The sequence below is a fragment of the Psittacula echo genome, assembly GCF_963264785.1.
Source record: "Psittacula echo genome assembly, chromosome: 4".
NCBI classification, from domain to species: Eukaryota; Metazoa; Chordata; class Aves; order Psittaciformes; family Psittacidae; genus Psittacula; species Psittacula echo.
The window spans coordinates 46,227,718-46,255,108 of NC_137738.1; the positions used below are offsets into that span (position 1 = coordinate 46,227,718).

Consider the following 27,391-nt stretch of genomic DNA (forward strand, 5'->3'; position numbering starts at 1 on the left):
CCTGCGCATGCGTAAGAGGCACGCTTCCCCCTGCGTTCCAGTGCGAGGCCGGGGTAGCCGTTAATGGCTGGAAGAGGCTGGGCCGCGCTGGCGACCAGCTGGGGGCAAGAAGGAGGATGGGGGTCTTTGCCGCCACAGCCGGCTCCTAGATGGACGGCTGTCTTTGGCTGCGGGCCCCATCGCTTCTTGCTGCTATGGAGTCCTCCAGTGTGCACACGCGTGTCTGGCTGCTCATGGAGGCTTCGCTGGCCGTGCTGGAAATGCTGGTGAAACAACGAATTCCATAGCTCTAAAACGCGAGAAACGGAGGGAGAGCAGAAAGGGGCTGTCGCCACCTCGGCAGTAGCGTCTTCCATGCTCCTTGGGACTTTCGGAGATCTATGTCGCCTACAGAGATAGAGTAGCTCGAGCGTGAATGGTTTCGTAGGTTCGAAGTTTTAGGGACATGCTGTCATCAGTGGCGAGTCCTGTGCCCCAGAGGGCAGCACCGCTTCGCGCTCCGGAGCTCTTTCAGCCTCGGTCTTTCTTGGCCTTCCCCTCCCCATCTGTAAGCTCCCTTCAGCAGTAGCAGGGGTAGGTACCAGTGTGATAGACAAGGACGGCCTGCTTCTCTGTCATACAGCTTCACGACCGCAACGGATGTTCTGGGGGAGGAGAGGAGGGTACGGAGTCAATTTAAGATGCAGGTGACCCTGCTGCCATGTTCAGTTTGATGTAGCATTCAGTCTCTTCCCAACCTTGGTTCCAGCCCTGAGGAGTTGTCTTGTACGAACATAATTTTCAAGGCAGGTGATAATGGCAGGGCATGCCTACCTAGCCTTAGTAATTAAATAAGTTCATCCTTCCTAAGTCTGTTTCACAATGCTGTCGCTATTGTGGGGGAACTCAATTGCATTTGTGGTCATTGCTTATCTCAGTGCTCCCTGGCTTTGTGGACTGGAATGCTTGGCACATCTTTCCCAGCTGGAGCTGGTAGTTCATGGTGTTTTTTACCCAATGTGGCAGTAGTTTGTTGCCTAGAGAGATTAACTTATAAGTTCTCTCTGCAATTTGCCTATCAACTGGAATATCTTCTACTTGCTACGAGACCTTGGTTTTTACCTGAGAAACATGTTTGTTCGTGTGTGTTTTCTGATGTAAACTGTAAGACATTACTTACCAGCTGTGAAAGGTGGTATAATCCTCGTCAACCAGAGTGAAAACATCAGCCAAAAGCTTTTGCTGGTGTTTGCAAGGGTATGTCTCTATAAAAAGCTATGGCATAGCTTGACAGACATGCAGCTAGGATGTACTCGTACCCCTGTCTAGGCCTTATACGATACCAAAAACTGATTCCCTACTTGTACCCTGATCCTGAACCTTCTTATGGATCTTGAATTAGACCCAAGGGGCTATTAGATATAACACTGCTTCATCAACACTTATGTGGGACACTGCACCTGTGAGACTCAGTGGTCACTCTGAGCCCAGAAAGTGATGCTGTTAAAAGGAGATTGTTTGCAATGACTCTCAAGTGAAGGACTAGGACTAAATATCCACTAAAGGTTACTCTGCACAGAAAAGCAATTCCTTGCAGCAGGACACAGCTTGGTTCTGATGTGCTGGATCAGTTCTGATACATTATGAACAGTTCTGTTGCAAGGGATCCATACTGGTGATACAGTGACCGTTCACTTGTAGCAATAAACAGTCTATGGGTGTTTACCTGTAGGCTACAAGTCTCAAAGAAAAAAGGCCTGAGTGAGAAGACAGAAAACTGTAACATTGGGGATAGATCAAACAAAAAGGTGGTGGTACAAGACTGAAGGGGCAGACAGGGAAGCAGGAACAGTTTTTTATCATCTTTTTGATTCCTTAATACAAAAGGCATCTGATACCTAGTTTGGCACGCTAGCAAAAATCACACAGGCTGTAAGCCAGTTACAAATTCTCAGACATAGGGCTGCCCAAGCAGAATCATTCACACACATACATATGTGTGTATATGTATTCAGGTGGCTACAAAAACTGGAAAAAAAGCAAGATTTACAGACAGATTTTTGTAGCTGTTTGGGAGATTCGCATGAGATAATGACTGTTTCTGCAGCGTAACTCTGGAAATGTTTTGTGTTCATTCAGCTCATTTCTCACATGCTTTATAAGCGGGTAAGTGTACCCACCTTGCAGTTTCTCAATAGCGGTGTGGTTTTGAATTCCCTTGAACAGCCCACAAAGACATACAATCCATTTTAGCACACAGGTAATGTTTTGCTCCAAGTGCATTTCTTATCACTGCATACTACATAACATTAGAATTATTACTAAAATGTCTCTTTCACTTCTCTATCTGATTTAGCAGAGCCTACAAGGGCAGGCAATTGGGAAAGCATCGGATTTTATTTTATGTCTTCATAATGAAAGTAATTTTATAGTGAATAATTAATTTCTTATATAAGATAACAGTAAGTTAAGAGCAAAGAATCAAAGGTACCATGGTCTTGATGTGATACTGCAAATCCTATTGCAGATAACACTGTTGTCTGGAATCAAATAAAGATACCATAAATTCACTGGAAAAAAAAAATATATCTATTTTGGATTATCTCCATTTACTTGAGGTCTTGCATAATTTTGTATTGTGGTTATGATTTGCAGTTCAGAAAATGCTGTTTTCTTCCTTAATAAGGCTTTTTTTCTGACACCATCAAGTGTTACAGTGGTAGTGTTTGTATATACTTGTTGACTGAAGTGCTCCAAGGGTAACAGTTTTAATAGTAACAATGTTATTGTTAAAGAAGCAAATTAAAAAGTCAATTGAATCTGATTTTATTTACATGTATATCTCCTTACGAACTAGAGGCCCAGCTTTGAAGATGCTTTGAAGAACTTCAAAGAAGTTATTCTGCGTTTTGTATTGAGATATGCATGCAAATAAAATCAGATTCTTCTTTCTGAACACCCTATTCAGTTAACATGAGATGGCAAGTCAGTTGTAAAGGCTTCCAAGACAGTGATGAAAGCACCTTGTTCTTTAGCATCTATAATTAATCTCAGATGTATTTCACAGATTGGCGCCTTGTACTCATGGAAGCACGGCATTGCTATAGCATCAGCGTTCCAAAAAAGAATCACAAAACGGTTTGGGTTGGAAGGGACCTTAAACATCATCTAGTTCCAACCCTCCTGCTGTGGGTAGGAACATCTTCCTCTACACCAGGTTGCTCAAAGCCCCATCCAACCTGGCGTTGAACACTTCCAGAGACAAGGCATCTACAACTTCTCTGGGCAACCTGTTTCAGTGTCTCACCTCCTCACATTAAAGAATTTCTTCCTAATGTTCAATCCAAATTTACCCTCTTTCAGTTTAAAACCATCTCCCCTTGTCTTATCACTGCATGCCCTGGTAAAAAGTCCCTCTCCACATTTCTCGTAGGTCCCATTTAGGTACTGGAATGCTGCTGTAAGGTCTCCCCAGAGCCTTCTCTTCTCTAGGCTGAGCAAGCTCAGCTCTCTCAGCTGTCTTCATAGCAGATGTGTTCTAGCCCTCTGATCATTTTTATAGCCCTCTTCTGGACTCAATCCAACAGGTCCATGTTACTCTTGTGTTGGGGGCCCCAGAGCTGAACACAGTACTCCAAGTGGGGTCTCACAAGAGCAGAGTAGGAGCAGAGAATCACTTTCCTCAACCTGCTGGTCATGCTCCTTTTGATGTGGCCCAGCATACAATTGGCTGTCTGGGCTGCAGGCGCACGCTGCCAAGTTGTGTTGAACTTCTCATCAGGAGCATTGAAGAGCGTAGTCTGGGACATACCTGCGTAGATGAAGTGAAGCACTTATTTGTGGTATACAACTAGCAGCATAACAACGTATGTGTGTATCAGCCAGATAAATGTGCAGAACAATACAGCAAAGTTGAAATTATATATAAAGAAAATTAATTAACACTGGATTAATATGGATGTAGAAATGTGTGGATTAGGCACGTGTATTCTGCTTTACAGAATAGTGACAGATATGCTCTCAAGAAATGTCACTGAAAACATGTCAACATGTATACTTACATTGTATCTCTCTATACATACACGCACTATGATTTGGCTAAGTGAAGGAATATATATAAATATTTAGACTTCTATATTACCACTAACCAGTTTCCACATCTCTAACATGAATAGTCCATTGAAGTCAGCACTGTTGCATATGAGAGCAAGTAATTTAAAACCTCCACCAGTATTATGTGTGTATGCAGTGTCACCTTACTTAAAAAAAATCAGTTCTTGGTTAGCTACCAAAACATTAAATGTGTGACCTGCTTAAAAACTAAACAAATCTTCTGCCAGAATGTGGATGCTGAATAAGCCATCTCCTTGCATCAGCAGTATGGTGATTTGGGCACCCACAGTGTGGAAGAGGGGAGGAAGGAGAGGGAACAGAGGGGACTTGCTGCATCAGCCGGAAAGCAGACTCTTCTCACTTACGTGTAAGCATGCCTCTGAAGTAGGATGGCTGCTCAAAGCTAGTCCTAGTGAGGAAGTTCTTCCTTAAACCGTTTCTAGTTATATGCAAACATGCTAATATTCTGTATGTGTTCAATAGATATAGAAGCCATTTTACAGTTACATTTGCCTTCCTTTAAATATTTAAATATTTTAACATGCAGTAAGGTCATCCAAGGAAAAATCACTTTGGAGCTCTACATTAGTTGCTTTATTAACCCTGACACTCCAGTTGGAAAGGAAAAAAGTCTGCCATTGGTTCTGCCAGCACACCCAGTGTTTCAGGTGTTGTCGCAAAACTAACACATTTTTTCAGGCTCTGTCAGGGATGTAAAACTACAATTAGCAAGAAATGCATAGCGGATTTCTCACTAGGGATAATGGTATTCTCATTTAGTATTATTTCAAAATGTTTTCCATGTTTTTAGATGCTAGCATGTTGTAAAAAGTGTAGGGTTTTCTGAAGGATAAGGCTATGAGTCACTTAAGGTAAATGTGGAGGGAAAGCAGGGAGGAAAAAGACTTTTAGTGCAGGATGATTGCTAATCGCCATCTCTCACCATTGTCTTGCTTGGACAGTACTTGTTCACATCTTAAAATACATTATAATCAAATGACTCCATCTACCAAACTTTCACTAATTTTATCATAAATAACCTTTCTTACAGGACTGAAATGACCTATTGACAGACTTGAGAGAAGGCTTCAGTAATATGGCACCGCTCCTGCAAATGCTTGCAGGCATGTTCAGTATTAGCAGTGAATTTCACATGTGCTTTTAAAATAATTCAAAATAAACCTTGGGCAAACCCTTCATCCTTGGGCACCCTGCTAAATTATTTTTGCAGGTACTCATTGAGCTACTCACTGTAAATGTAACAATGTTTACTATCACTCCAAGATCAGCAACATGATATTTACGGAATTGTATCAAGGTCAGAACCAAAGTGGCAAGTAAATTCTAAAAACAAGCCCAGATCAGAAAACGTGTGACAAAAACCTTTTCTGTGCAGCTGGGGATGTATTAGTGCAGAGTATGGTTTCTGATGTATATTATGGAAATAATATGTGGAAAAGATTGTTGCATTTTATTTAACCTTAAATTTGTAACACCTGTTCTTGGCAGGCGCCTGCTCTTTTCCCCCTTTAAATATTTAAATATTGAATAATGTTAATTTATTACAACAAGATAGAACATGCAGCTCATATTGCAAAGAACCAAGGTGCATCTTTTGTTTTCTGTAGCCTGCTTTTTAAACTGTTCATCAATTTATCACAAGACAACCATAATGGAAGAAGACCTTGCAGAAAAAAAACCAAACCAGTCTTAAGGTAGCAATTGAAATAAAATACTTGCTGAGCTGTTTTAATAGTTTGGTGAAGTGCCTACAAAAATCGGTTTATTTTCTTTGCCAGTGTTTACACTTAATGCCAGTGGAAGAAACTACTATTCACATTCTCTCTCTGAAATGCAACTGAAGAGTATTGCTAGCACTGAGCAACCCAGGCATGCCAGGGAAGGTCCAGTAAATAAAGTTCAGCTTTTCAAAGCAATTTCAACCTCACTTCTTCTGGCATACACAAACATGAGCTTGAGGACACAATCACCTGCACAGACTTCTGAATCTTCAGTCATGGCAAAGAACAACAATGGCACACAAAATAGGGAGCACATAAAGGCAATTCGTACCGCAAAGATCATATAACAGATGGATATGAGACAAAAGAAGAAAAAAGAAAAAAAGGAAACAACTAGACAACCAGGATCTACATGATCAACTATGGTTTAACCACACCAGCAAATTCATTTTTGTCAAAGGCTCTGCTGGCATCATGGGCAAGGATGAATTTCTGGCTTACAGGGAAGAATTTGTAGGTGAATTCTGTTGATTAATCCTTTGGCTTAAAAGAAAACCACGCAAACTTAATTAGAATTTTCTTCTTGAGCCACAAAGCATAAAACTAACTTGAATATGCTTGTTTCCTTCTTTCTTTCTTTCTTTCTTTCTTTCTTTCTTTCTTTCTTTCTTTCTTTCTTTCTTTCTTTCTTTCTTTCTTTCTTTCTTTCTTTCTTTCTCTCTCTCTCTCTCTTTCTTTCTTTCTTTCTTTCTTTCTTTCTTTCTTTCTTTCTTTCTTTCTTTCTTTCTTTCTTTAATGGCAAATTCCATATGCAAAATCATAACTCATGGGCCTCATTTGGAAACTTCAAGAAAATCCAGTAATTTTTCTAAATGACAAGATTTGTGAGGATCATGCCTGCAAAGGTCTGTGAAGACAAGCAAGTGGACTTCCTTTATTGAATGTCTGAAGAGCATAAAATATAGCTCTCATAGTTACAGCTATAGAAATAAGGTTATGTTTCAAAAATATAGAAATTTATAGTTATATTCTAGAAATATAACTCAGATTTTTATCTTAGTATTGAAGTAGGACTGAGTTATTTGAAGTCTACAGTTTTTCCGGTCAGATTCATAGTTGGCCTTGAGTCACATCTTCATGTTTCTTGGGAAGTGTAGTTCCCTTCCCCCTCTATAGCTTGGAGGCTCAGTATAAATACAACTGCTATGATGTTTTAAATCACCAAGTGGTTCTAATTTTTCCAGGATAAAAGATACATTGCTGAGAAGTTCCACTGACTACGTGTCTGTTCTGACAGACAGACAATGGAAAGCATGTTTGCTATTTCAGACTCTGTTTTGTTAGACATCTACAAATGCAGAACTAAAACAAACAAAAATCCATTCCCTAAAGAGAATAAATGTACATAGAAATATTTATATAGAAAGCTGTTTCTAAGCAATGCATATGGTAAACGGTATAAGAGAGTTTTCTTTTTAATATGATTTTACTCTAGTAACTGTAATTAACAAAGGAAAAGCTAAATATTTGAAGCATTTTCCTTTGGAAGCACTGAAAAGAAATAGCAACAAGATGTCTCAGGTCCAAGCAGGACATCTGTGGCTGTGGGCTCTATATTCCTGTAGAATAAAGAGTACCTGTGTAGCAAAATATTTAAGGTTTGAATACATGACAGAATCCAGTGGGGAATGAGTAGCACTGTTTCACTGAAGGCAATTGTATGTAGCATAATAGTTAATGATGGCACAGTACAATAGATATTAGTGAGAAGGCTTCTATTTTAAGGTTTTCTTAAATTAATCTTCATAGAATAACAGGTTTAAATAAGGCATCCTTAACAAAGTATATTAAAAAACAGCTACAAGGAAAGCATGGTAAAAAGATACAGACCTCAGTGAAACATAGCTGACTATATGCACCTATAGGTTTTGGTTGTGGATCACAGTAAATGTACTAGTATTGAAAACTTCAGTTGTAACTGTCATGAAATACAATGCAGATTAAAAATCAACACATAAAAGAACCAAAGTGGAATCATTGTGAGACTGGGTTTTGGGTTTGGTTGGGTTTTTTCTGTGTATGTAAAACCAGGGATTAAAGTTGCAAACTTTTGGAAAGATACTGTAAGGGAGACTCCTGGAAGGGGGCTCAAATATAGTAAGCATTTTCTTTTTTAATTTTAAAATTTAATTCTATTGGAGACCAGTAACGAGTGATGCCTCTCAGCGATCGCTGTTGGTACTGGTCTTTTTCAACATCTTTGTCGGTGACATGGACAGTGGGATTGAGTGCACTCTCAGCAAGTTTGCCGATGACACCAAGCTGTGTGGTTCGGTTGATACGCCGGAGGGAAGGGATGCCATCCAGAGGGACCTTGACATGCTTGTGAGGTGGGCTGATGCCAACCTTACGAATCTTAACCATGACAAGTGCAAGGTCCTACACCTGGGTTAGAGCAATCCCAGGCACAGCTACAGGTTGGGCAGAGAAGAGATTCAGAGCAGCCCTGCGGAGAAGGACTTGGGGGTGTTGGTCGATGAGAAAATGAACATGAGCCAGCTTCAGTGTGCGCTCGCAGCCCAGAAAGCCAACCGTATCCTGGGCTGCATCAAAAGGAGCGTGACCAGCAGGTCGAAGGAGGTGATCCTGCCCCTCTACTCTGCTCTTGTGAGACCTCACTTGGAGTATTGTGTGCAGTTCTGGTGTCCTCAATATAAAAAAGACATGGAACTGTTGGAACAAGTCCAGAGGAGGGCCACGAGGATGATCAGGGGGTTGGAGCACCTCCCGTATGAAGACAGGCTGAGAAAGTTGGGGCTGTTCAGCCTGGAGAAGAGAAGGCTGCGTGGAGACCTCAGAGCAGCCTTTCAGTATCTGAAGGGGGCCTATAAGGATTCTGGGGAGGGACTCTTCCTTAGGGACTGTAGTGATAGGACAAGGGGTAACAGGTTAAAACTTAAATTTGGGAAGTTTAGATTGGATATAAGGAAGAAATTCTTTACCGAGAGGGTGGTGAGGCACTGGAATGGGTTGCCCAAGGAAGTTGTGAATGCTCCATCCCTGGTGGTCTTCAAGGCCGGGTTGGACAGAACCTTAGGTGACATGGTTTAGTGTGAGGTGTCTCTGCCCGTGGCAGGGGGGTTGGAACTAGATGATCTTAAGGTCCTTTCAAACCCTAACTATTCTATGATTCTATGAAGAGGCTATTCCTGAAATATGAAATAGTCTGAAATTCTTTACACTTTCTTTCACCCTACTTTCAAGAAGCAGTAAACAACTTTTTTAGCTGTGTTTCACTGTATTTAAAAGTTGATTCCTATGCTATTAAGCAAAGTGTTTATACATTTTTCTTAAACTAACTAAAAAACTATTTTGCTAGAAATGCTTAAAACTTGGCATGTTCATAGTCCTCTAAGGGACATGTGCTCTGCCAAGTCTGCAAACACTTGGAACAGAAAGAAGGTCTGAGTAAATCTTGCATACTGTGCTACATTTTTTTTTACTGATTTATGGACAAGAGGCTGATGCTTAGTTTGCACAGTTTGTCTGATCTATGCAGTGAAATAAACAGAGCTGCATTTCTTACAGTGATTGCATAATCACATATTTGGTACCCAGAAAACTTTGGGAATATTGAGAGAAGTATGTGCTAAAAATCCTAGTTTCCTTTACTTTCTCTAATATCACTTTCAATTTATTTTAAGTTTAATATAAGGTTTTGTTTGTATAAGTAGACATTTTAATAGTAACATTTCTGCAACACCAGTAATTCAGATAATTTATACTGGTTGTAAAGCAGTGGCACTGCCACCACATAGGTTGTAAAAAATACAAACGTGCCAGCAGTCACAGGTATTGCTTTGAGTTTCCTAATTTGGAGGCATATATAGATCCAGGATATACTCCATATAGTGTAGACTTTACTACTCAGTGTAATTTCTAGATAGCCATAAAATAGTTTTCCCCTTATTGTCAGGCTTTCAAGTTATTATTTGGGAATTTGAGAATACTTTATTAGACTTTAATTGCTAGTAATTACTAGCAATATGCCAGTGTCTGAGACTGACTGGGTATATAAACAGAAACACTGAGCTTTGCAGCATGGACACATTCATCAGGTAGATGAAATTATGCAGAGGAACATAAACATGGCAGCCAGAGACCTTTTATGATCTACCACAGTGGTATATTCTTCCCAAATTAATGTTTTTTAAAATCAGCTTAAAACCAAAATGATTTTTTTCTGGCTTCCTGTAAATACCTGAAGCATGGATAGTATAATAAATATATTTAGCAAATATTTTGCCTTTTTTTTTTCAATCTGAAAGTTTCAAATGGTATCCAAACAGAATCTCTAAAAAATTGGACAGGTGAGTTTAGACAGTGGTGGAGTCTGTTGCAGATTGCTGCATGCAGTTCCACTATAATTTCACCAGCAACTGGTTCACCCATGGTGAAGGTCAGAGTGACAAACCATGCTCCCTCGCAAGGCAGAGAATAGGGGAATCTGTGTTGGTGCATACATGGTTTATCACATCCTATGTTTTTTCAGTGACCAAAGCCCATATTTTATTTACCTGCTGTATCAAAACGTATCAAAACTCATTTGTGACAGACTGGCGTACTCCAGTATCCGTCTGTGGTCATCCACTGAAAAAAACTAGGGTGGCATATTTTTTAGAACGTATTACATATATAGTTTAAACAAATACTTCACTATAGCTGTAGTGACTGGTGGTGGAAAGCTAATACCTAAGGAGAAGCTGCATTCTGCTTTAGTGACCAGCACAGTCTGCACACTCAGGAAGCAATTTTAAGAGGCTCCTGTCTGTTGGATGTCTTATTTGCCCTGAGTCCTGAGGCATTCATTTGAGAAGATAATCAACCTTGTGAAAAGAATACAATTTCAAGTCTTGTTTGGCTGAATTGTTTTTCAAACTGTTTTAGGGTTTTTTTGTGATGATATTTAGTTAATGAATTGAAATGTAAACAGTGTAATTACGTCAAAGGAGGCCACATATAATACAATTAGAGAAGACATAAATGTGATCAGTGTCTTAGATAAATAAAAATTTCATATGGAATTTACAAAAGCTTTCAACACAAACTGTTCTCATTAAAGCTAGGGACAGCATTTATGAAATCTCCATATGTTGAGTCTGATTTTTAGCTGATAATTCCTCCAGCCTTTGTTTTTCCAGCTGAAAGTTTTCTTTCACAAATAATGACACCCATATTCCTGTCCTACAATTCCTTGCGGTATGCAAACCTGTAGCTGTGGAACTGAGTAATAAGGAATAATTTATACATTACTTAGGTTAGATTTATATTAAATATAAGGAAGAAATTTTTCATAAGTGTGGTGAAGCACTGGAACTGGTTGCCCAGGGAAGGTGTGGAAGCTCCCCCCCCGACCCCCGCAAGTGTTCAAGGCCAGGCTGGGTGGGGCTTGGAGTGACCTGATTTAGTGAAAGATGTCCCAGCCCACAGCAGAGGCACTGGAACTAGATGGTATTCCAAGGACCCTTATGGCCCAAACCATTCTGTGAGTCCGTGGTTCCATGACATTTAGATGTCCAAAGTCCTTGTAAAGTAGAAACATAAACACTTTATCAGTTAGAATAAGAATATATCAGAAGTTTTTTCTGCCACAGAGAAAATGGAAGCGAGGAATGCACTTTGTTAAAAGACACAGAAATGTTCCAACCAAATGAAGAAAACTAGAATGGCATCTCAAACTCCAAGACTAGTATTATTGATCCATTGAGATAATTTCTCAGCAACTTGGGTTCTTTATGGGGAGATGCATCTTGGGATTATTGCCATTTTCCAAGAATTGGAGTCCTAAAAGTGAGGTGTCTCTCAGTTCTGCACTGCCACAGTGGCAGTCTTCACACTGTAGTCCATTGAACACAACAACTAAAAGTCTCTGATGATCACTGTGAGCTCTGAGTGGGCTGTAATGTTATAGTCATGCTTTACTAGGCTCTATGATCTCTTGCATGTGTTTCTGTTCACAGCCTAGATTTTGCCTCACTGTTCTGCTCCCCTGAGAATGATCCAACATACTGCTGTGTCTTGAAGTGCAGAGAGTACATTTTCCAGCAATTTCTTCACAGCATGTCAGCTGCCTCATTTTACACAGCAGAGCTGCAGTAGTTCTATACTGAGAACTTCAGATGCTTGCAGAGCAAGCTACAGCCCATGCATCTGTCAGCAGGAATGGAAGGAAGGAAGCAGGGGTAGAAGAGCTCATCTTTTAAAGGCAAAAGCTGTTACGCCTGGTTGTTGTGTTGTTGAATCATATCCTTAGGCCATCACAACTACCACTTCCTCCACAGGGTCATTCCTACTGCAGTTAGCTTTGATTGTTCGAATGCACCATTGCTAGCATGGCTTTTATCCACAGACAACTGTGTAAAGGTAGAAAAATGAGAAAGGGTTTGAGAGATTTTAAGCTGGCAGAATGTAGTGTGCTGACTCTTGTAGATACACAGCTCTGTAGGTCTTCAGAGCTCAGGGAGCAGCTAGCAGAAGCACAAACCAAACAGGCTCAAGCAGTAAGTTTTAGTTTAATGTTAGGATAAGAAAAGAGAGCAGGGACAGAAAAATCACTGGGATTGGTGCAACAAACCACTAACCTTTAAGATAGTGCTCAAGAAAATACCAAACTTGTCTACTAGGAAAAGTGTGGATACATCTGCTAAGCACTTCGAATATCAGGGATGAAGGTGTTGGAGTTAGTTACACTGCTGACTTTGTTTAATGGTAAAGATGATATGGTGAAGAAAAGCATCAAAAAAAAGTGCAGAACTAAACAGCTAGGGGAGCTCAGCTCCAGGCTTCAAGCATGTGCATGACCCAGGGGTAAGCCAGGCAAGCAGACTGGGGCTGACAGGAGTTTGAAACGATGAATGTCGAGGGAAATAGGACTTTGTAAAGCAACCTGTGTCAAAGGAATGCCTGTCATCATCAGAGAAGTTTTGCTATTAGTTTTAAAAGAACATCCACAAGATTCCATTTCTGGACAAGGAAGGAGTCTTTTGGGCCATACTGCGTATGAGCTCCAGCACAAAAAAAAACCCCAGTTCCTGGCACTGGTAAACTGGAAGAAAAGTGATGTTTGGAAGTTCTGCTGCATCATCAAGCAAAGGTGATCATCAGGCTAACATACCAGTGTGTACATTTAAAGGAACCCAGCGAAACAGCTACCACTTTTTTCTGTGGTAGTTAATTTGATCATTTGGTAGCATTTATATAAAGCACAAAAAGTAAGCAGTCATGAGGGACACACCACAAAAGAAATTGGCAAAATTCTGGTACCATTTAATCTTGTCAGGAGTCAGATCTACTCCTATTTTCTGCCTATCTTATGCAGGTTTCTTTGAAAAAGGTTTTCTATTGAAGACAGAAATGAAATGTACAATGATTAGAAGAGCCCAATGGTCCAACAAGGCTGGGAACATCCACATACTTCTGGTTAACCAGGAAATTACTCTTTTCTTTCTTTTCTTCAATGTCAGAAAACAACCTTCTTTTGCAGAATTGCCTCTATGTTAAGCTTACACCAAACTTCTGATGCTCAACATTGAGCTTGCTTTCCAAATTACAAACCAGAGCCCATTAGCGCTGCTCTGGCAGCAACAAATGCCCTCCTTTATCCCTCCAAGCTGTACTAATGTCTGTTTCTGTTTTTAAACTTGATTGGGTTTTCCTAGCCTACGCAAGCATAGAGCTTGAATTTGTGGGCTAAGCTACAGTGGGTGAGCCTGGCTATCTCAGCTGACCGCATCGAAACTCCCCTCTTGGCACGTACTGACAATTTCAGGAAGAGCTGTCTGATGTTTCATGGCTGGCCACATGGCTTTTTGTACTGCTGCTCACCATTTGCTTCTCAGAACCCAAACAGATTGCAGAAGCAAGCTGAGGGAAGAACAGCATTCATTCCGCAATAGGTGATGAGTAACTCCCACAAGGTTTGTCTTCTGTTTCTTGAAATAGAACATGAAACTTATTAGGTCCTTAATTTGGTAATTTAACTTGAGGCTTTAAACACTGAAGGAAGAAAGCTACAATTCAGACGTGATGAATTTTCCAGTGAACTTTGAACTTTCATTAAAAACTAAATCAATATTAACTTGAAATATTCAGTAAAGTCTCTACTGGCCCTTTGCCTGCCTTCCTCCTTTGCATCTTGGTTTTCTAGGCTCTGCTCCTCCTCTCAGAGGATCTCCCACTCCTGACTGTGGGTATTTGCAAGTGTGCGACCCAGAACTTTGGGTCACAATTCTGCCAGACTTAGCTGCAAGAGCGAAAGTGACTGCTGCTCACCAAACTCACAGACCTCCTTCTCCAACAGATGCAGCTAAAGCAGCCCCTTGCTCCCACCACTGCTACAGCACAACTGCCACAGACTGCACTGACATGAATGTGCAGGGCCCTGAGCTGCAGGAGTTGCTCACCCAAGGGCAGCGGAGAGAAGCTCTGGGGCAGCCATCACTGCTGCCCTGCCAGGCACTGTCCCTAGCCCCAGTGCTCCCCTGAGCCTGGGGGCTGGAGCGTCCTTGCAGTGCTGACAGGAAAGGAAACATTTTCCAGCCTTAACCGCTTGAAACAGACAATATGCACAGGTACTGGAGGGGGATGGGGTGCCCCTTTGAAAGTTGGTATTTCCACTGAACTTAGAATTTTTAAATGCTTCCTTTCCAGTATGATGAATACTTTAAATCTTGAACCGTATAAGTATTTAAGCTCTGTTTCACTTCATATGTCTCTTCCTTTTTGCACAGAAGAAACAGTCTCTGAGACCATCCCTTACTGGTTTCAGTTAGCTGATGTTCACATTTTGGTCACTCAATGTCTAAATTTTTTTCACATTTGTTTTTCTTCTCAGTATTCCATGTAGCAACAGCCCATCCCAGAAACACAGGCCCAAGTAAAAGAAATAAAGTATTGTTCTGCAATAAACATACAGACTTTGAATGTTTCAAGAATGTCAGTGCATTTAGAATTCAGATTTATTTCTTAACTCGGTTTAACTTGGTTATGAGACAATATTCACACCAGAAATGTTCAAGCTGTCACAGTAATTAATTTTCCACTTTGTAAACACAGGAACCAGTGAAATAGGTAAAGTAGGATTCACTGGCAGTGGAACTCCACTCACTCACAGTAGCTGAGGCTCTTCGCTATGTTTAGGTGTTGCCTAAAGTTTTGATTTCTTGTTATTATTCTCCCTGTCCTCAAACCTGGTTTAAATCCTTTTCCCTGCTTACAGATAGGAACATGCAAAAATAGTTGCAATACCAGGATTTGATGTGAGTTTTCAGAAAAGCTATGGTAATTGTTTCTTTTTAAAACTACCTATCACTAAAATTCAGAGTAAAAATCTGTAATTTCCAGTCAAACAAACATGCTCACGGTCTTATATATCTGCCTCAGCAGATACATTGCTGTGGGTTCTTTTCAGCTGACACCTGAATGAGTTCTTTGCCTGTGTTCTTCCTACTGTGTTTTATATTTAAGTCCACTTCATACTTGGTTTCCGCATCACAGTCCTACGCTTAAAGTTAAAATACAAAGGTATGCTCCTGTCCATTCAAACATGTCAGTGAACAGGCCAGAGCTTTTATCAAAAGACTATCCCAAACACGTCTAAGAAGTAATGAAGACATTATGTTCCAATATAAAACCAGAAGAATTCACTATAAGAGAATGACTGCTTTCCATCCTCTGTTAATCAATCCTGACAGCTTCCCTGTTGAAAGACTATTGCTTAGGATTCCTTCTGTGCTTAAATGCTGTTTAGCCTGTTTGCACCATGTTCTTCTCATCAGGTTTTACAAATATTGCACATATGCACTCCGTGGTACTGTCTGTAACAGAAAATCAGTGGGAGCATTCCAAGTTGCAAAGTCATCCACTGGTAACCTGTTTTGGACTGAGGTCTGAAGAAAGGCAGTTTTGTTCTTTATTTTTTTTTTAACTATATTGCATTGCTGGTTCCTTTTCTTACTCCCCAAGGAAAACCTGAAGATGAAAGACTTAATTAATGTAGGAGAAGAATTAGTCACTTGCAATTTTTTGTGTATGAATATCACCCCTAAATGTGTTTCTTGTAGATCCTAACTCTTGTGCCTGCCAGTGAGTCCTTGGTTTGTATTTCACTGCGTGCAGCCTTGCTCCCAGACTCCTCTGTGCACCAAAGAGCTTCTGAAACACTACTGGTGGAATAGTTTTCTTCAGGTATCCCTTAAGCAACCAAGGCTAAAACTACATATGAGAATCACTACAATATTTTGTTATAAATTATGTGTCCCCAGGATGCTAATGAAAGGACACAGTGGGTCTGTCCCTAGATCCTTCCTTCTCCAGCTGATTCTCTTTCCTTCATCACTGAGATTCATCAGCTGCAGCTGAAGCAAGATACAGGGCAGGAGGGGACTATACAGACACTTTCCCCCAAGGTCCTTTTCCACAAGAAGAGAGGGATTGTGTTCCCGTCTTTATCATAGAGCAGGAGCTGAAGCCAGCAGGGCATTGTCCAATTAAAATTAAAGAGCAGCCGCTGACAGTTGCTAGTGGACTAAATTGGTTCTGTGGGGAATAGCTCATTAGAGCAGTAGTCTCGATGAAGAGCTGGTTGTATCTCGTAGGGACTTCTACGGTTTAAACTTGCCTTTGGCTCATACCAGAACTACGTGCTGGGGTAACGCTTGGTGCCGCGACGCTCGATGTCATGCTGCCTGCTTCAGACTTTGCTTTTCCCACCTTAGCGTCGACCTTACTAAAAATTAACCACAAACAACAGTTGGAGCTCCGCTCACACGGCCACCCCCGTTTCCCAGGCGGGCTGCTCTTCCTCTCCTGCCTTTAGCAGCACCTCCGGCCCGATCTGAGGCGCAGCCGGGGAGGGGGCTAGGGCTTGTGGGGGGCAGCGACGACCTGATCCATCTCTTGCTCGGCTCCTCTCTCCAGCCAGGAGGAGGCAGCGGGGCTGGAGGTGGCTGGTGTCCGCCGGGGGGCGGGGGGCCGGCAGGGTGAGGCTCTGGCAGAGGCTCCAGTTCGGGGAGCCACAGGTAGGCGGCGGCCTCTTTTCCCAGGTTCGCGGAGGGTTTTTTTCCGTTCCTCCCTCTCTCCTCCTCTCTTTCCAGGTCTCGCTTTCCGGGTTGGGAGTTTGGTGCTCTCAGAAAAGTGCCTGCAACGGCGCGGGGTTCCCCAGGTGGGGCTGCTCCAGGCTTCTCGCTTCTTTCTCCTCCCCCTCCCTCTGGCTGGCTTTCCTCCTTTGTGGCCGCATCCAGGGCGCTTCAGCCCCCCTTCCCACGCTTCCTCCCGCTCAGTCTCCACTTTAGAGAGAGAAACACGGGCTCTTTCCTGTCTCCCGGCCGCAGGGCAGCGCCGCTTTCCCCGCGCCCGCCGTGCCGCTCCGCTCCCTCCCTCCCTCCCTCTCCGTCCTCCCGCCTCTCGGGGCCGCTCCCGCCCCCAGGGCCGCTCCCGCACATGGGCGCCGAGCGGGGCTCCGCCGAGGCGGCGGCAGCAGCGGCGGTTCTTGCGCAGCCCCGAAGCGCTTAGCCCGGCCGCCCTCCCGCCCCGATTCGTTTGTTGTTGTTCCCCCTTCCCCTTTCTCTCTCTGCTCTCTCTGAACTTTTGTCACCGCGGCCGCTGCGCAGATGAAGACTTTTCGCGGCGGGGACGCCTAGCTTCTCCCCCCTCCCCGCCGTGCCGTACGCTGCCCGCCTTTCCCCGCCGCGATGCCGTTCCCCCTGCGGACCCTGGAGCCGCTGAAGCTGTGCAGGTTGGAGGAGGCCGGCGGGGATGGCGCGGAGCGGGGCGGCCCGGCGCCTCGGGACCCCGCCGGGGCGGCGGAGGGGGGCGGCGGGCGCCGCCGGGGCGCGGTGCCGCTCTTCGGGGCGCTGGAGCAGGTCAGCTCGTACGCGCTCGTGTCGCTGCTCATGCAGCTCTCCGACCTCTCCCGCTGCGCTGGCGACATCTTCGGCGGGATCCTCAGCGAGGCGGACTCCCTCTGCCACCGCAACGCCCGGCTCCAGCGCCGCCTCGGCGCACTGGAGGCGCTCCTTGCCCGCCTCGACCACCGCAAAGTCAAGATCCGTGAGTGAGACCCTTCCCCTTCACCGGGCCGGGTGGCGGGGGGATCGGCCGGGGTGTGTGCTCCGCGGGCTTTGCGTTATTCATTTATTCATCTTTTTAGAGAAGACAAAAAAGAGGGAAACTTAAGCATTCTCCTCTCCCCCGTCCCTTGTTCAGGTGGTGGCGGCTGGCCCCGCCGCGGCTCCTCCTGAGTCCCCGCCGGCTGCGGCGCGACCTGTCCCCCTCCCAGTGACCCCGGCCCCGGGCTTCGTCGCGTCGGCTCCAGCGCTGGCTGCCGCCCGGGCGGGGACGTGTCAGCGTGCGGGGCCGGTGGTGCGGGTGTTTTCCCTGTGCCTCTCTCTAGCAGAGCGCTAATCCACAGCGGGGAGGGTGTCTGCGGCGGGGGCAGCCGGCGGCCGGTACTGCCGGTAGTGCCGGCGCGGGGAGGCTTTAGACGGGAGATAGCGCGGTAATCCTGAGGCAGGGCTGGATGGGTTTGTTTGTATGTTTATGCCGGGTTTGCGCTAGACTTCAGCTCAGCCGCGCTTCTGACAGGTCAGCCCACATGCCTGATTAATTCTTTTGTGTGTGCATGGGAAAACCTCAGTAAATAGAAACCTGGAGGTACTTTGCTGCTAAGTTTTGTATCTCTCGGCTCCCCCGAGCTCCTGTTCTGTGTGCAGAACTGATCCCAAGTTTGTATTTTCAACTTCATGCGGAGCACAAGCAGCAAGATACAGATTCAGCTTAGGGCTGCTAAGTAGTGGCAGTATGGGGTAGTGCTTGTTCAGTTTCTTTCTGAGCCTGTAAAGTGGCCCTCAGAAGCGACTAACTGTACATCTACATAGAGTTATAGGAAGTTTTTTTCTGAGCTTGGTTCACCTTTGGAGAAAGGATCCTGTAGAAATCTGCTACAGGAAGTTTCATTAGTGCATGTGCTAGCTCCAAGCAGACCAAGTGAAAGAAGGCTTGCGACATCAGCTTAGCTGTCTCTATGTGTTGGAAACATTCAGGCATCCAAAGAACTATGTTGCAACTTCTGGGACATCTGCGTAAAGTACAAGCTGATTTTAAATAGGATTGCTGCTCAGAGAAAACCAGTAGTGTTCCGTAGTTCATTGCAGAGTTGTTCCTCATGGAATACTTCAGTGTTATGTTTCCTTCAAAGGAGAAAGCCTTCATCACCCTTACACATGGGTGATTTCTGTAGTTTGTAAGCATTAGGCTAAAGTTTTGAGATTACCAGTTTGTAACTGCTTGATAAACTTAAGGAGATTTTCTTCTTCACCAAGACAGGTTTATCTTCTTCTCCCAATATAGTTGTGGTAGTTTGGTGTGGCATGATGCAGTCAGACTTGAAGTGAGAATGTTTTATCACTTTGGATACCTGCAGTATGGTGCTATATTACATTGATGCCCTGATAGGAAGCAGTCTTTATTTATCTCTGTTTTAAATAGGGAGCTAATTACTACTGTATGCTGATGCAATACATCTAGAGGGAAGAGTAAAATAAGGCTAGTGCTGCACTGTGCAAACCATGAAATTTTACATGTGTCAGACAGTTATTGTATTTGCTCTTGGTCATCATTTTGTACAAGTTAAATATTTACCACTTTTTTAAATCACACCTCAGTTCTTTGAGCTAAGCCTCTTATTGCTTTTAATTTGATGATCTTTGCTCTTGCCATTTCAATTCCCAAAACTGGATGCTGCTCTTATGTTTGGCCTTCTCCATTTGGTTTTAAATTCTTTGGTAAGTAGCGCCTCTGCTGTCAAGTTTAATTTTGCTACTTACCAGCTTTCTAAAGATCTTATTTATTAAAGTCAAGGGAAATTAATGATTTCTTTTTAATATTTCTTTAATTGTATGAAATACATCTTTTTTTGTAAAGGAAGAGTTCTTTATTTGCCTATGCTTGCAAGGAATTGGGAATTGATGTGTAGGCTAAGCATGTTGATGTGAAGTTGCACATTAAGAGATGTCAATTCTTTCTTATATGCTTTCTAGGTATTGTAATCTGGCCAAGGAGGTCAGGTGGGATGATCAGTTGTAGTTAGCATCATGAGTGTCTCTATAATGCAAGCCGTCAAGGCTCATCTACAAGTTTAACCCTGTTCCTGGCATTAAAGGAAAATATCTGCAAAACGAAGAGAATGGTTTAATAATGCTGGCTTTGTCTGGGGACAGTGACGAGGGAGATTTTTTCCTTCCCATTTTTGAAGATACGGAAGCTTCGTGGAGAAAGCTCTTTGCTGGTATGGGACTGTAAGAACATTGAGGAGTGTAAGCAAATTTAGTTGCTTTCCCATTTACTAGGTTCTTATTGCTCATAAACCTTTTCTTGTGGGAAAATATTGGAAGCTACTGTATCACTTGTGGTAACATGATGTTGTATCAGATGACTTAAGTATTTTGCTCTGGCTTTCAGGATGAGCGAATAGGACAGTGTATACCTGCTTTTCAAATCATGGGTAATTTCTACTTGAATAAATGGCTTTTGTTCTTTTTGTGAGGCTCAGACAATAATCTCTTCTTGGAACTGGAGGTCCCAGGATGACTTTTATGATCCCAGCATGATCTTATATGGGAAGGACCAGAAGAGGACTAGCGAACTTCAGATCTGGGTTACAAACACTTCTTGGAAAGTAGCTGCAGAATGGCATGCAGTATAAGCTATGCTACAGATGTCCCTGGTGCTTGGGAAAGTACAAACTCTGAAATTGTGAGGGGTTTTTATTTGTGTACTATCATCATTCTGTTGCAAAGTAATGTTTCCATGTAGTATCCTTCAGATAACAGGGGTCCGTTAGTGTTTGTTCCTTGCTGGGCAGGGGTAGGGGTGGGAGGGAGGGAAAGCAGGCAGAACAAAGCTCTTTGTCTTCAGTTAGTCATTCTTCACAGTCATGGACTGTGCTTGCTTGTCTGGCTGTACGCTGTGTCCTTGTGTGTGTGTAGAATCCATATGCTCCCAGCTACACATATTGGGTTATTCATAGGTGAATGTGTCTTGAATGATCTCTGCTATTTCTCTTGTGTTATATCCTCTTTTGGTATCCTGTAGCAAACGCATTAGTTCAAGTACATCCATTTGTTACACCACATGTGAAAGAACTTTCTGATGTAGCGAGCTGGTGAATGATGTGCTGTGTTGCAGTAGGTGCTATGTCTTTGCAACCCATACTAGGGGAAACTTCCTCATCTATCAAGAGTGGCTGGACTTCTGCCATGCCCTTCGACTAGGAGGCCTGCTTTTCAAGGGTCTTGTATTAGTGTGCTAGATGCAGTCATGAAGTTTAATTTCATGTCAGCTTCAGGATATTGAAGATAGCTCTCAGCTCTGTGATCTTAGCGATGGTTGTTTTTTTGAAGGTTCAGTGCTGATGCTGGGGTTCACTGGAATGGTTCAGCACTCTCTCGTGGTTTGGCTGTCTTAAACTTTCCACCCTAAAGGTGGTGGAGAAGCTTCTCTTATGTCCCCCAACTGAGAAGCTTGTACCTGACTCTATTTCAATACAAGGGTATTTTTTAGGCCATTTAGTAAAACGCTTTCCCAACATGTATTTGGGCTTTGCATGATAAGCAGGGTGTTGTGCCATAAGAAGGGACATGAAAATATGATGAGACACGTTCCTGTGGGGCTGGTGACTGGTTTATAACTCATGGTGGGGGGAGGCACTAATGGCTTATGGTGGTTTATAATATTCAAGTGTAGCATGCAGTACTTGTGACCTTAGTTTAACTGCACTAGCCATGTCTAGAGAATTAATGAGTTCAGTGCTTTTATTTAAACAGTCTTTCATCAGGTTTTCATTAAGCTTATGTGCATTTCTGTTTTGCGTGGTGTTTTGTTATACGTTTCCAGCATCCAGCTGCTGTAATATGTTTTACACCATGGAATTTGCCTAACAGCTTTTCATCTTCCATCTTCTAGCAGTGTGCATCTATAGCTGTGACCTAGCATTAGGTGATGTAGTTTTCATCACTTTCTGTTCTCTAACGTCAGGGTGGGTGAGGACAAGTGCATCTTTGAAGTGATCACAGCTCATCAAAAAGCGTATGATGGCAGCGAAGAAATCTTGCGTGAATTACAAGGCCAGCTCTTGGGAAGCGCTGTGAGGTTTTGAACAGTCATTGTTTTAAATAGGGCATGAAGAAGGACATTTTTTCCATTAATATGTCTTCTACCATCTGCAGATTCTTATGCAAAATGCAATATTGCTGTTCTTCCCTGTGGATCCTGGTGGTTTGTCAGGCTGGAAGCCTGTCCCTTCATCTTCTAGGCTATTTATTTTTAGTCTTTCTGAAGAGATGTTTGGAGATAAATGCTGGGAGGTTAACCTAATGACAACTTATGGTTCAGTTTCTCCAGTAGTAGGATGGGGTTTGGCCGGTTGTACCTCCTATCCTAACAAGAAGAAACCAATTCTGTGGGAGGGAGGAAATGCTGCCTCCTAATTAGCGTTGTTGTTGTTGTTTAAAATCCTTCAGTGTTTGGTTTTAAAGGCAAAGCATAATCATTTGATGTCCATGCAGAATGTGTATACACATGCATGTATTCCCCCCAAGTTTAAGTACGTTAAGGCGGGAGAGCTGGGGGGATGGGAAGTATGGCTTTCTAATTGTCTGCATGATGGAAGGACAATCCAGTTTACACTTCATCTCCTGCTATTTTGTTTAGTAAGTGTTTTCCACTCTTTGTGTGCAAGGCAGTACTGGAGCACATTTCCTGCTGCAGCCGAACAGGAAGCTTTATTCAGCTTATTCCTAGGGAAACCCCTCCTCCATCCCTGGCCACCAAAAATGAGCATTATACAAGACAGTATCAGCAGTAGGCAGGAGATGAATGGGTTGGCTGACTTGATGTGCTTTCAGTAGCTTCTGGTGTAAGGATAGAGTGTACAATATATTTGTCATCTTGTACTAACAAGAAGAAACCTTCCTTAGAAAAAAGTTTAGGGGAAAAAGAAAAAAGCCCAAAACTCAAACAAAACACACAACCCCCAACAGAAAGAAAACAAACCTTCAAAAAACCCCAAAACACATCACAACCAAAAACCCCAAACCAAACACCAAAACCGTGGTGTGCTGTTGAGGAAGCTTTGGTGGGAAAGAACTGACTTTTAGGTGAACAATTCTGTTCTAGCACTATTTGGGAGCTACAGTTCAGCTATGATATTCTGCAGATGCTTGAGGTGGCTGTGCGCTATGATACTTTTCTTCTCTCTGTTGCTGTGCGATGCGAAGATTCAGTAACAAAGTTCAAACCCTCTTAAACAGTTAATTGCCAAGTTCCTCTTGGATTAAAAGAAGAAATTTTCTCTGTTACCCTGTTGTAGTTATTCGGGTTGCTGCTCAGAAGCGATATAACTCTTGTTCTATTTAGCTAGTGCAAGACTAATTATCTGTGGAGATTCAGCCTGGTCCAAAGGAGATTTCATTTGAAATAAGCAGGAAGAAAGTCCGAGTTAGAAAAAGATTTCCCATGGGGACGGTGGGCCAAGTCGCTGTCCTGCTGCGTGGCAAAGCTCCAGCTGAATTCAGTGCAGTGAGGGTTGAGCTTGCCATTTTGAAAACAGTTGACACTCTTTGGCTGAAATCTAGGGCTGCTTTGTACGTTTCTCAGAACCCGTTATACACCACCTATGAACGTTTATTACCATACGTCTTATGATTGGCTTGATCCTTGAGGAACAGGGTGTTTAGGAGAGGTAGTTAATGAATGTATTTAGTTGTTTTTAATTAGGATCTATTTTGAAGGTTCCTAGATATTTTAGGGTGCAATGTCCTCAGAAGTTTCTCTTCCTATTGGCATTGGCACAGTCTCAGCTTGGCTGAGTACAAGCTGGTAATCTTGGTCTTGTGGGCTTTTCTCCTAAGCTGCTAATATGAAGCTTCTGCAGAAGAGGCATTTTTTGGGTGAACCTGGTCACAAACATAAAATAACACAGTGGAAAGCCACTGAAATTCCTCAAAACCTCTGTACTGGAATTTAAACCATCCTCTAATCAGTGGAGATCAGATGAGGCTTTCCAGGGGGTGGGGAGCAGATTATTCCAAACATCTTAGTGATTCCTGCACCTTCTTCTGCTTTTAGTGCTGGCTGCCATCAGCCACCTGATAATGTTGCTGAGGCCAGATTCACTATGGTAATTTCTGATCTTTTTCTGTATTTCTGGGTGAAAGAGAGGCAATTTCCCTTTCCCCATCTTTCTTCCCTCCCCCTCCTGCATGTCCAAATAAATGATACCATAAATGTGCTTTGGTTCCTGTTAGCAGAAGCATTAGTGTAGCACAAACAGAAAGGGAGATTGAGAAACAGAAGGAATTAAAAAATGCACATCGAAGACATTATTATGCAAAGTCCCAGTTTCTTTTGTAGTCATGAACTAGCTATCAGCAGGAGAGATCAAAGCTGTCCACCCTAACAGTTAACAAGATCGGTTAAACATGGTAATTAAATGTTGTTCTCAGCTGTAGGTTGGACAGGAAACCTGCTGGTTGGATGGCAGTCTCCGGAAAGCCTGGATGACATGCCACTTAAGAGACTAGGAAAAATACCTTTCTACCTGTGGGTGAAGCACTGATTAATGTGGGTGGACTTTGCAAGTTGTTTGTATTTATATTGTACTGTGTTTTAGTTGGGCAGGGCTGCTTCTGACTTCGGGCTGTCATGGTTTTTTACTTTGTCATTTGTGAATTATGGTGTGTTAACTCAGGTTGTTTTTATTTATTTATTTATTGGCCTCTTGTCCTTTAATCAGCATTGTGCATAGGAGATTTTGTTGCTCTTTGAGAACTATGAGTCGTTAGAATATGAACGTTTAAGGTCCTCCTGAATGTGATTGGACTTACGTCACTGTGCAGTCTGGAGGCAGAGTAGTTACACCTGCAGAGAAAGACAGTGCCGAGTAATTGCTTTGCCATGGCTCTGCTTGGTAATTTCCCTGTTGGAGCCACTGGTCTACACACTTGTTAGGTTAAGGCCTGATTGTTATTGTTATTTTTTGATCCCTTCCTCCTCCCTTGTCTCTTCTCTTCCTTCTTTTCTTCAGTAGTTCAGGCTCCCCACCCTAGGTGTACTCTGAGCTGTCTCTCCATGTCCGGTCCAGCCTGCTCTGAGGTGTGACAGTTTCAATGCCTGCACCTCGCCAACTGTGTTCTGCCCAATAAAACTGATCTTGGGCATCTCCCCTTCCTCAAATGCAGCACCTTCTGCATGCCTGCTAGTTGGTAGGATTTGGGAGAAAGGAGGTGAGGGAATGGGAGGCAGAGAAAGGAAAGGGTGAAATTTGATGGAGCTTCTGGCTTTCTTATGACACTCCCCTTCTCATGGCGCCCCGCTTCTCGATCCTCCATGTCAGTGTTAGCCCCTGTGTTAGGCCTTCCTGGCTGGGGTTGTGAGACAGTAGATAACCCTGTAGTAACAGTCTTAATCCTGTTGTAACAGTCTTAATCCTGTCCAAGTATGTCCCTTTGTTCATTCTTAATGCTTCACTTCCAAACATAGAGATGTCTACTGCTCTGCTATCGGAGTATAAATCGAGAGCAAAACCATTTACACCATTACAGTTGTGGAAGCAAGAGTACCTCATTATTACTTGACAAAAAAAAAAAAAAACAACCCTCAAAGATACTCACTTCAGTGTGTATTTGTGTCTGAGTTCTTACAACTTTTGAACTGAAAGGACACCTTAATGTTTCAGTAGGCTGTATGTCCCTAATCTACATGTGAGCAAGCAGCTCTGTTTTAATCTGAAATTTAACATCTTGACAACCAGTAATCTGTTTAGTTAGTTGGTTGGATATTCCTTTAACTGGAATCAGGCTGTAGGCTAAGCAAATTTTGATTAAGATCATATTTTTTGTTTTTAATTAAGCTGCTGTGTGTCAGAGATTAGGACTGTACCAGACATCTCCTGAAACAAATTGCAAAATTGATGCTATCTGAAGAGTTGGGCCGCTTAATTTTTCTACTAGCAATACATACTGATGTAAATCATAGTAGAAGAACGATAGAGATTTCAAGTGTATTGCTTAGGGTGACAGTGGCGGTTATTTTATTTAAGTTTTTTTATTTGTTAATTTTATTTTATTTTCCTGGTGGTATGTCCAAGTGGAATGTATGTCCTTGCTGCTCCCAATTTTTTTCCTTTTTAGTGTCAAAATGCTGCTTAAGGAACAGCCTTCATGAGCTTTTAAGCGGTGGGATAAATATTGCTGCTCACTGGCTTACATATATTCTTTTGTGTTTGGTTGTTATTTGGGTCAGCTTTCTCAACAGCTTGGGTTTGAGTAAGAAAGCAAACTCAGTCTTTCTCTTGGCAAACAGACATCTGTCTTCTGTTTTCCACTGTGGAGAGTTTTGGCTTTTGGCAACAGATGGAGTTTGCTTACAGGAGGCTCAGCAGGACCTAAGAGGAGTGCTTTGTGGGTTATCTCTACTGGCACCTTTTGTTCCTGTCGTATGGGAGGAAGGAGCTCCCGAGTGAGTGGTGTTGGCTTTCCCTTCCTATTCAATATCTAGTTGATGATGAGTAACCGAATATGTTTGAGTGGCTTGAAAAACCATGGCATGTTGGCAAATGTGGTATCTTTGAATGTTAAAAAGAAAAACTCAGTATGTTGTTAGCCACATTGTTCTTAGAAGTGCTTAAAACATTCTGAATTAGAGAAAAGAAGCCTGCTACCAGGAAATGGGAACAAGCTCTTACAAAACTTATCTAAACCATTCCCTTTTTTGTTAGCTGTGAGCCTTGATTTTCAATTTAGAAGAAAGGCAGTGCTAGCAAAGCTTGACTGATTACACAGCAAGATTCTCCTCTCCCTCCCCTTCCCCTTCCTTTCTGGACATGAAGCAAATAAAATCCTTTTTTCTCAAATTTTGATTGATTTTTTTTCCCCCCTCCAACATATACACTAGACACCAGAAGGCCAGGAGTCCTGGGATTTCTGGAAGTAATCACTCTTAAGATTGAGATATATGCTAATGTGTTTATGAACAATAATGCAATGAAGTATATGTTTATAGTCTCCTTTATACTATTTTGATTTGGAGTGTTGTAAAGATGGAGGCCCTGTTTTGTGAACTTTAATGCTTGGAATATGAGAAAGAACTTGGCAAGTTTGGTTTACGTGCATTACGAGGGAGAAAGAATGAAAATACCGTAATGTTTGTGATATGCCTCGGTGTGTTTAGATGCAGTTTTCTAGAACTTGATCGTTAAACCATTTTCTTGTTCTATTAAAATAAAGGTAAATAGTTACTGTGTGGCTCCTCCTGCTAGTTTTTTTCTTTTAATGGCATGTGTATGCAATAGAGTATCAAGAGTATTATAAGATTGCAGCATATTTATCACAAAAAAGTTTGCATGGCTGAATGGGTGCCGTAGGGAATGGGTAGGGTAGGAAATAGAAGGGTGACAATGGGGGAATAGAAATATTTGATACCATTTGTGTTCGGGAGCTTGA

The 27,391-nt window shown here is 42.6% G+C and overlaps 1 protein-coding gene across 1 annotated transcript in view; it reads left to right on the forward strand.

The window, feature by feature from the left end:
- Positions 1-17,584: 17,584 nt before the first annotated feature.
- NHSL1 (NHS like 1) overlaps positions 17,585-27,391 on the forward strand; it is a gene marked incomplete at both ends in the record, with an annotated part of 178,781 nt that continues 168,974 nt past the window's right edge. The window contains one exon of the mRNA XM_080614821.1: positions 17,585-17,942. Coding sequence (XP_080470947.1) covers positions 17,585-17,942 — 358 coding nt within the window. The remainder of the gene's footprint in view (positions 17,943-27,391) is intronic.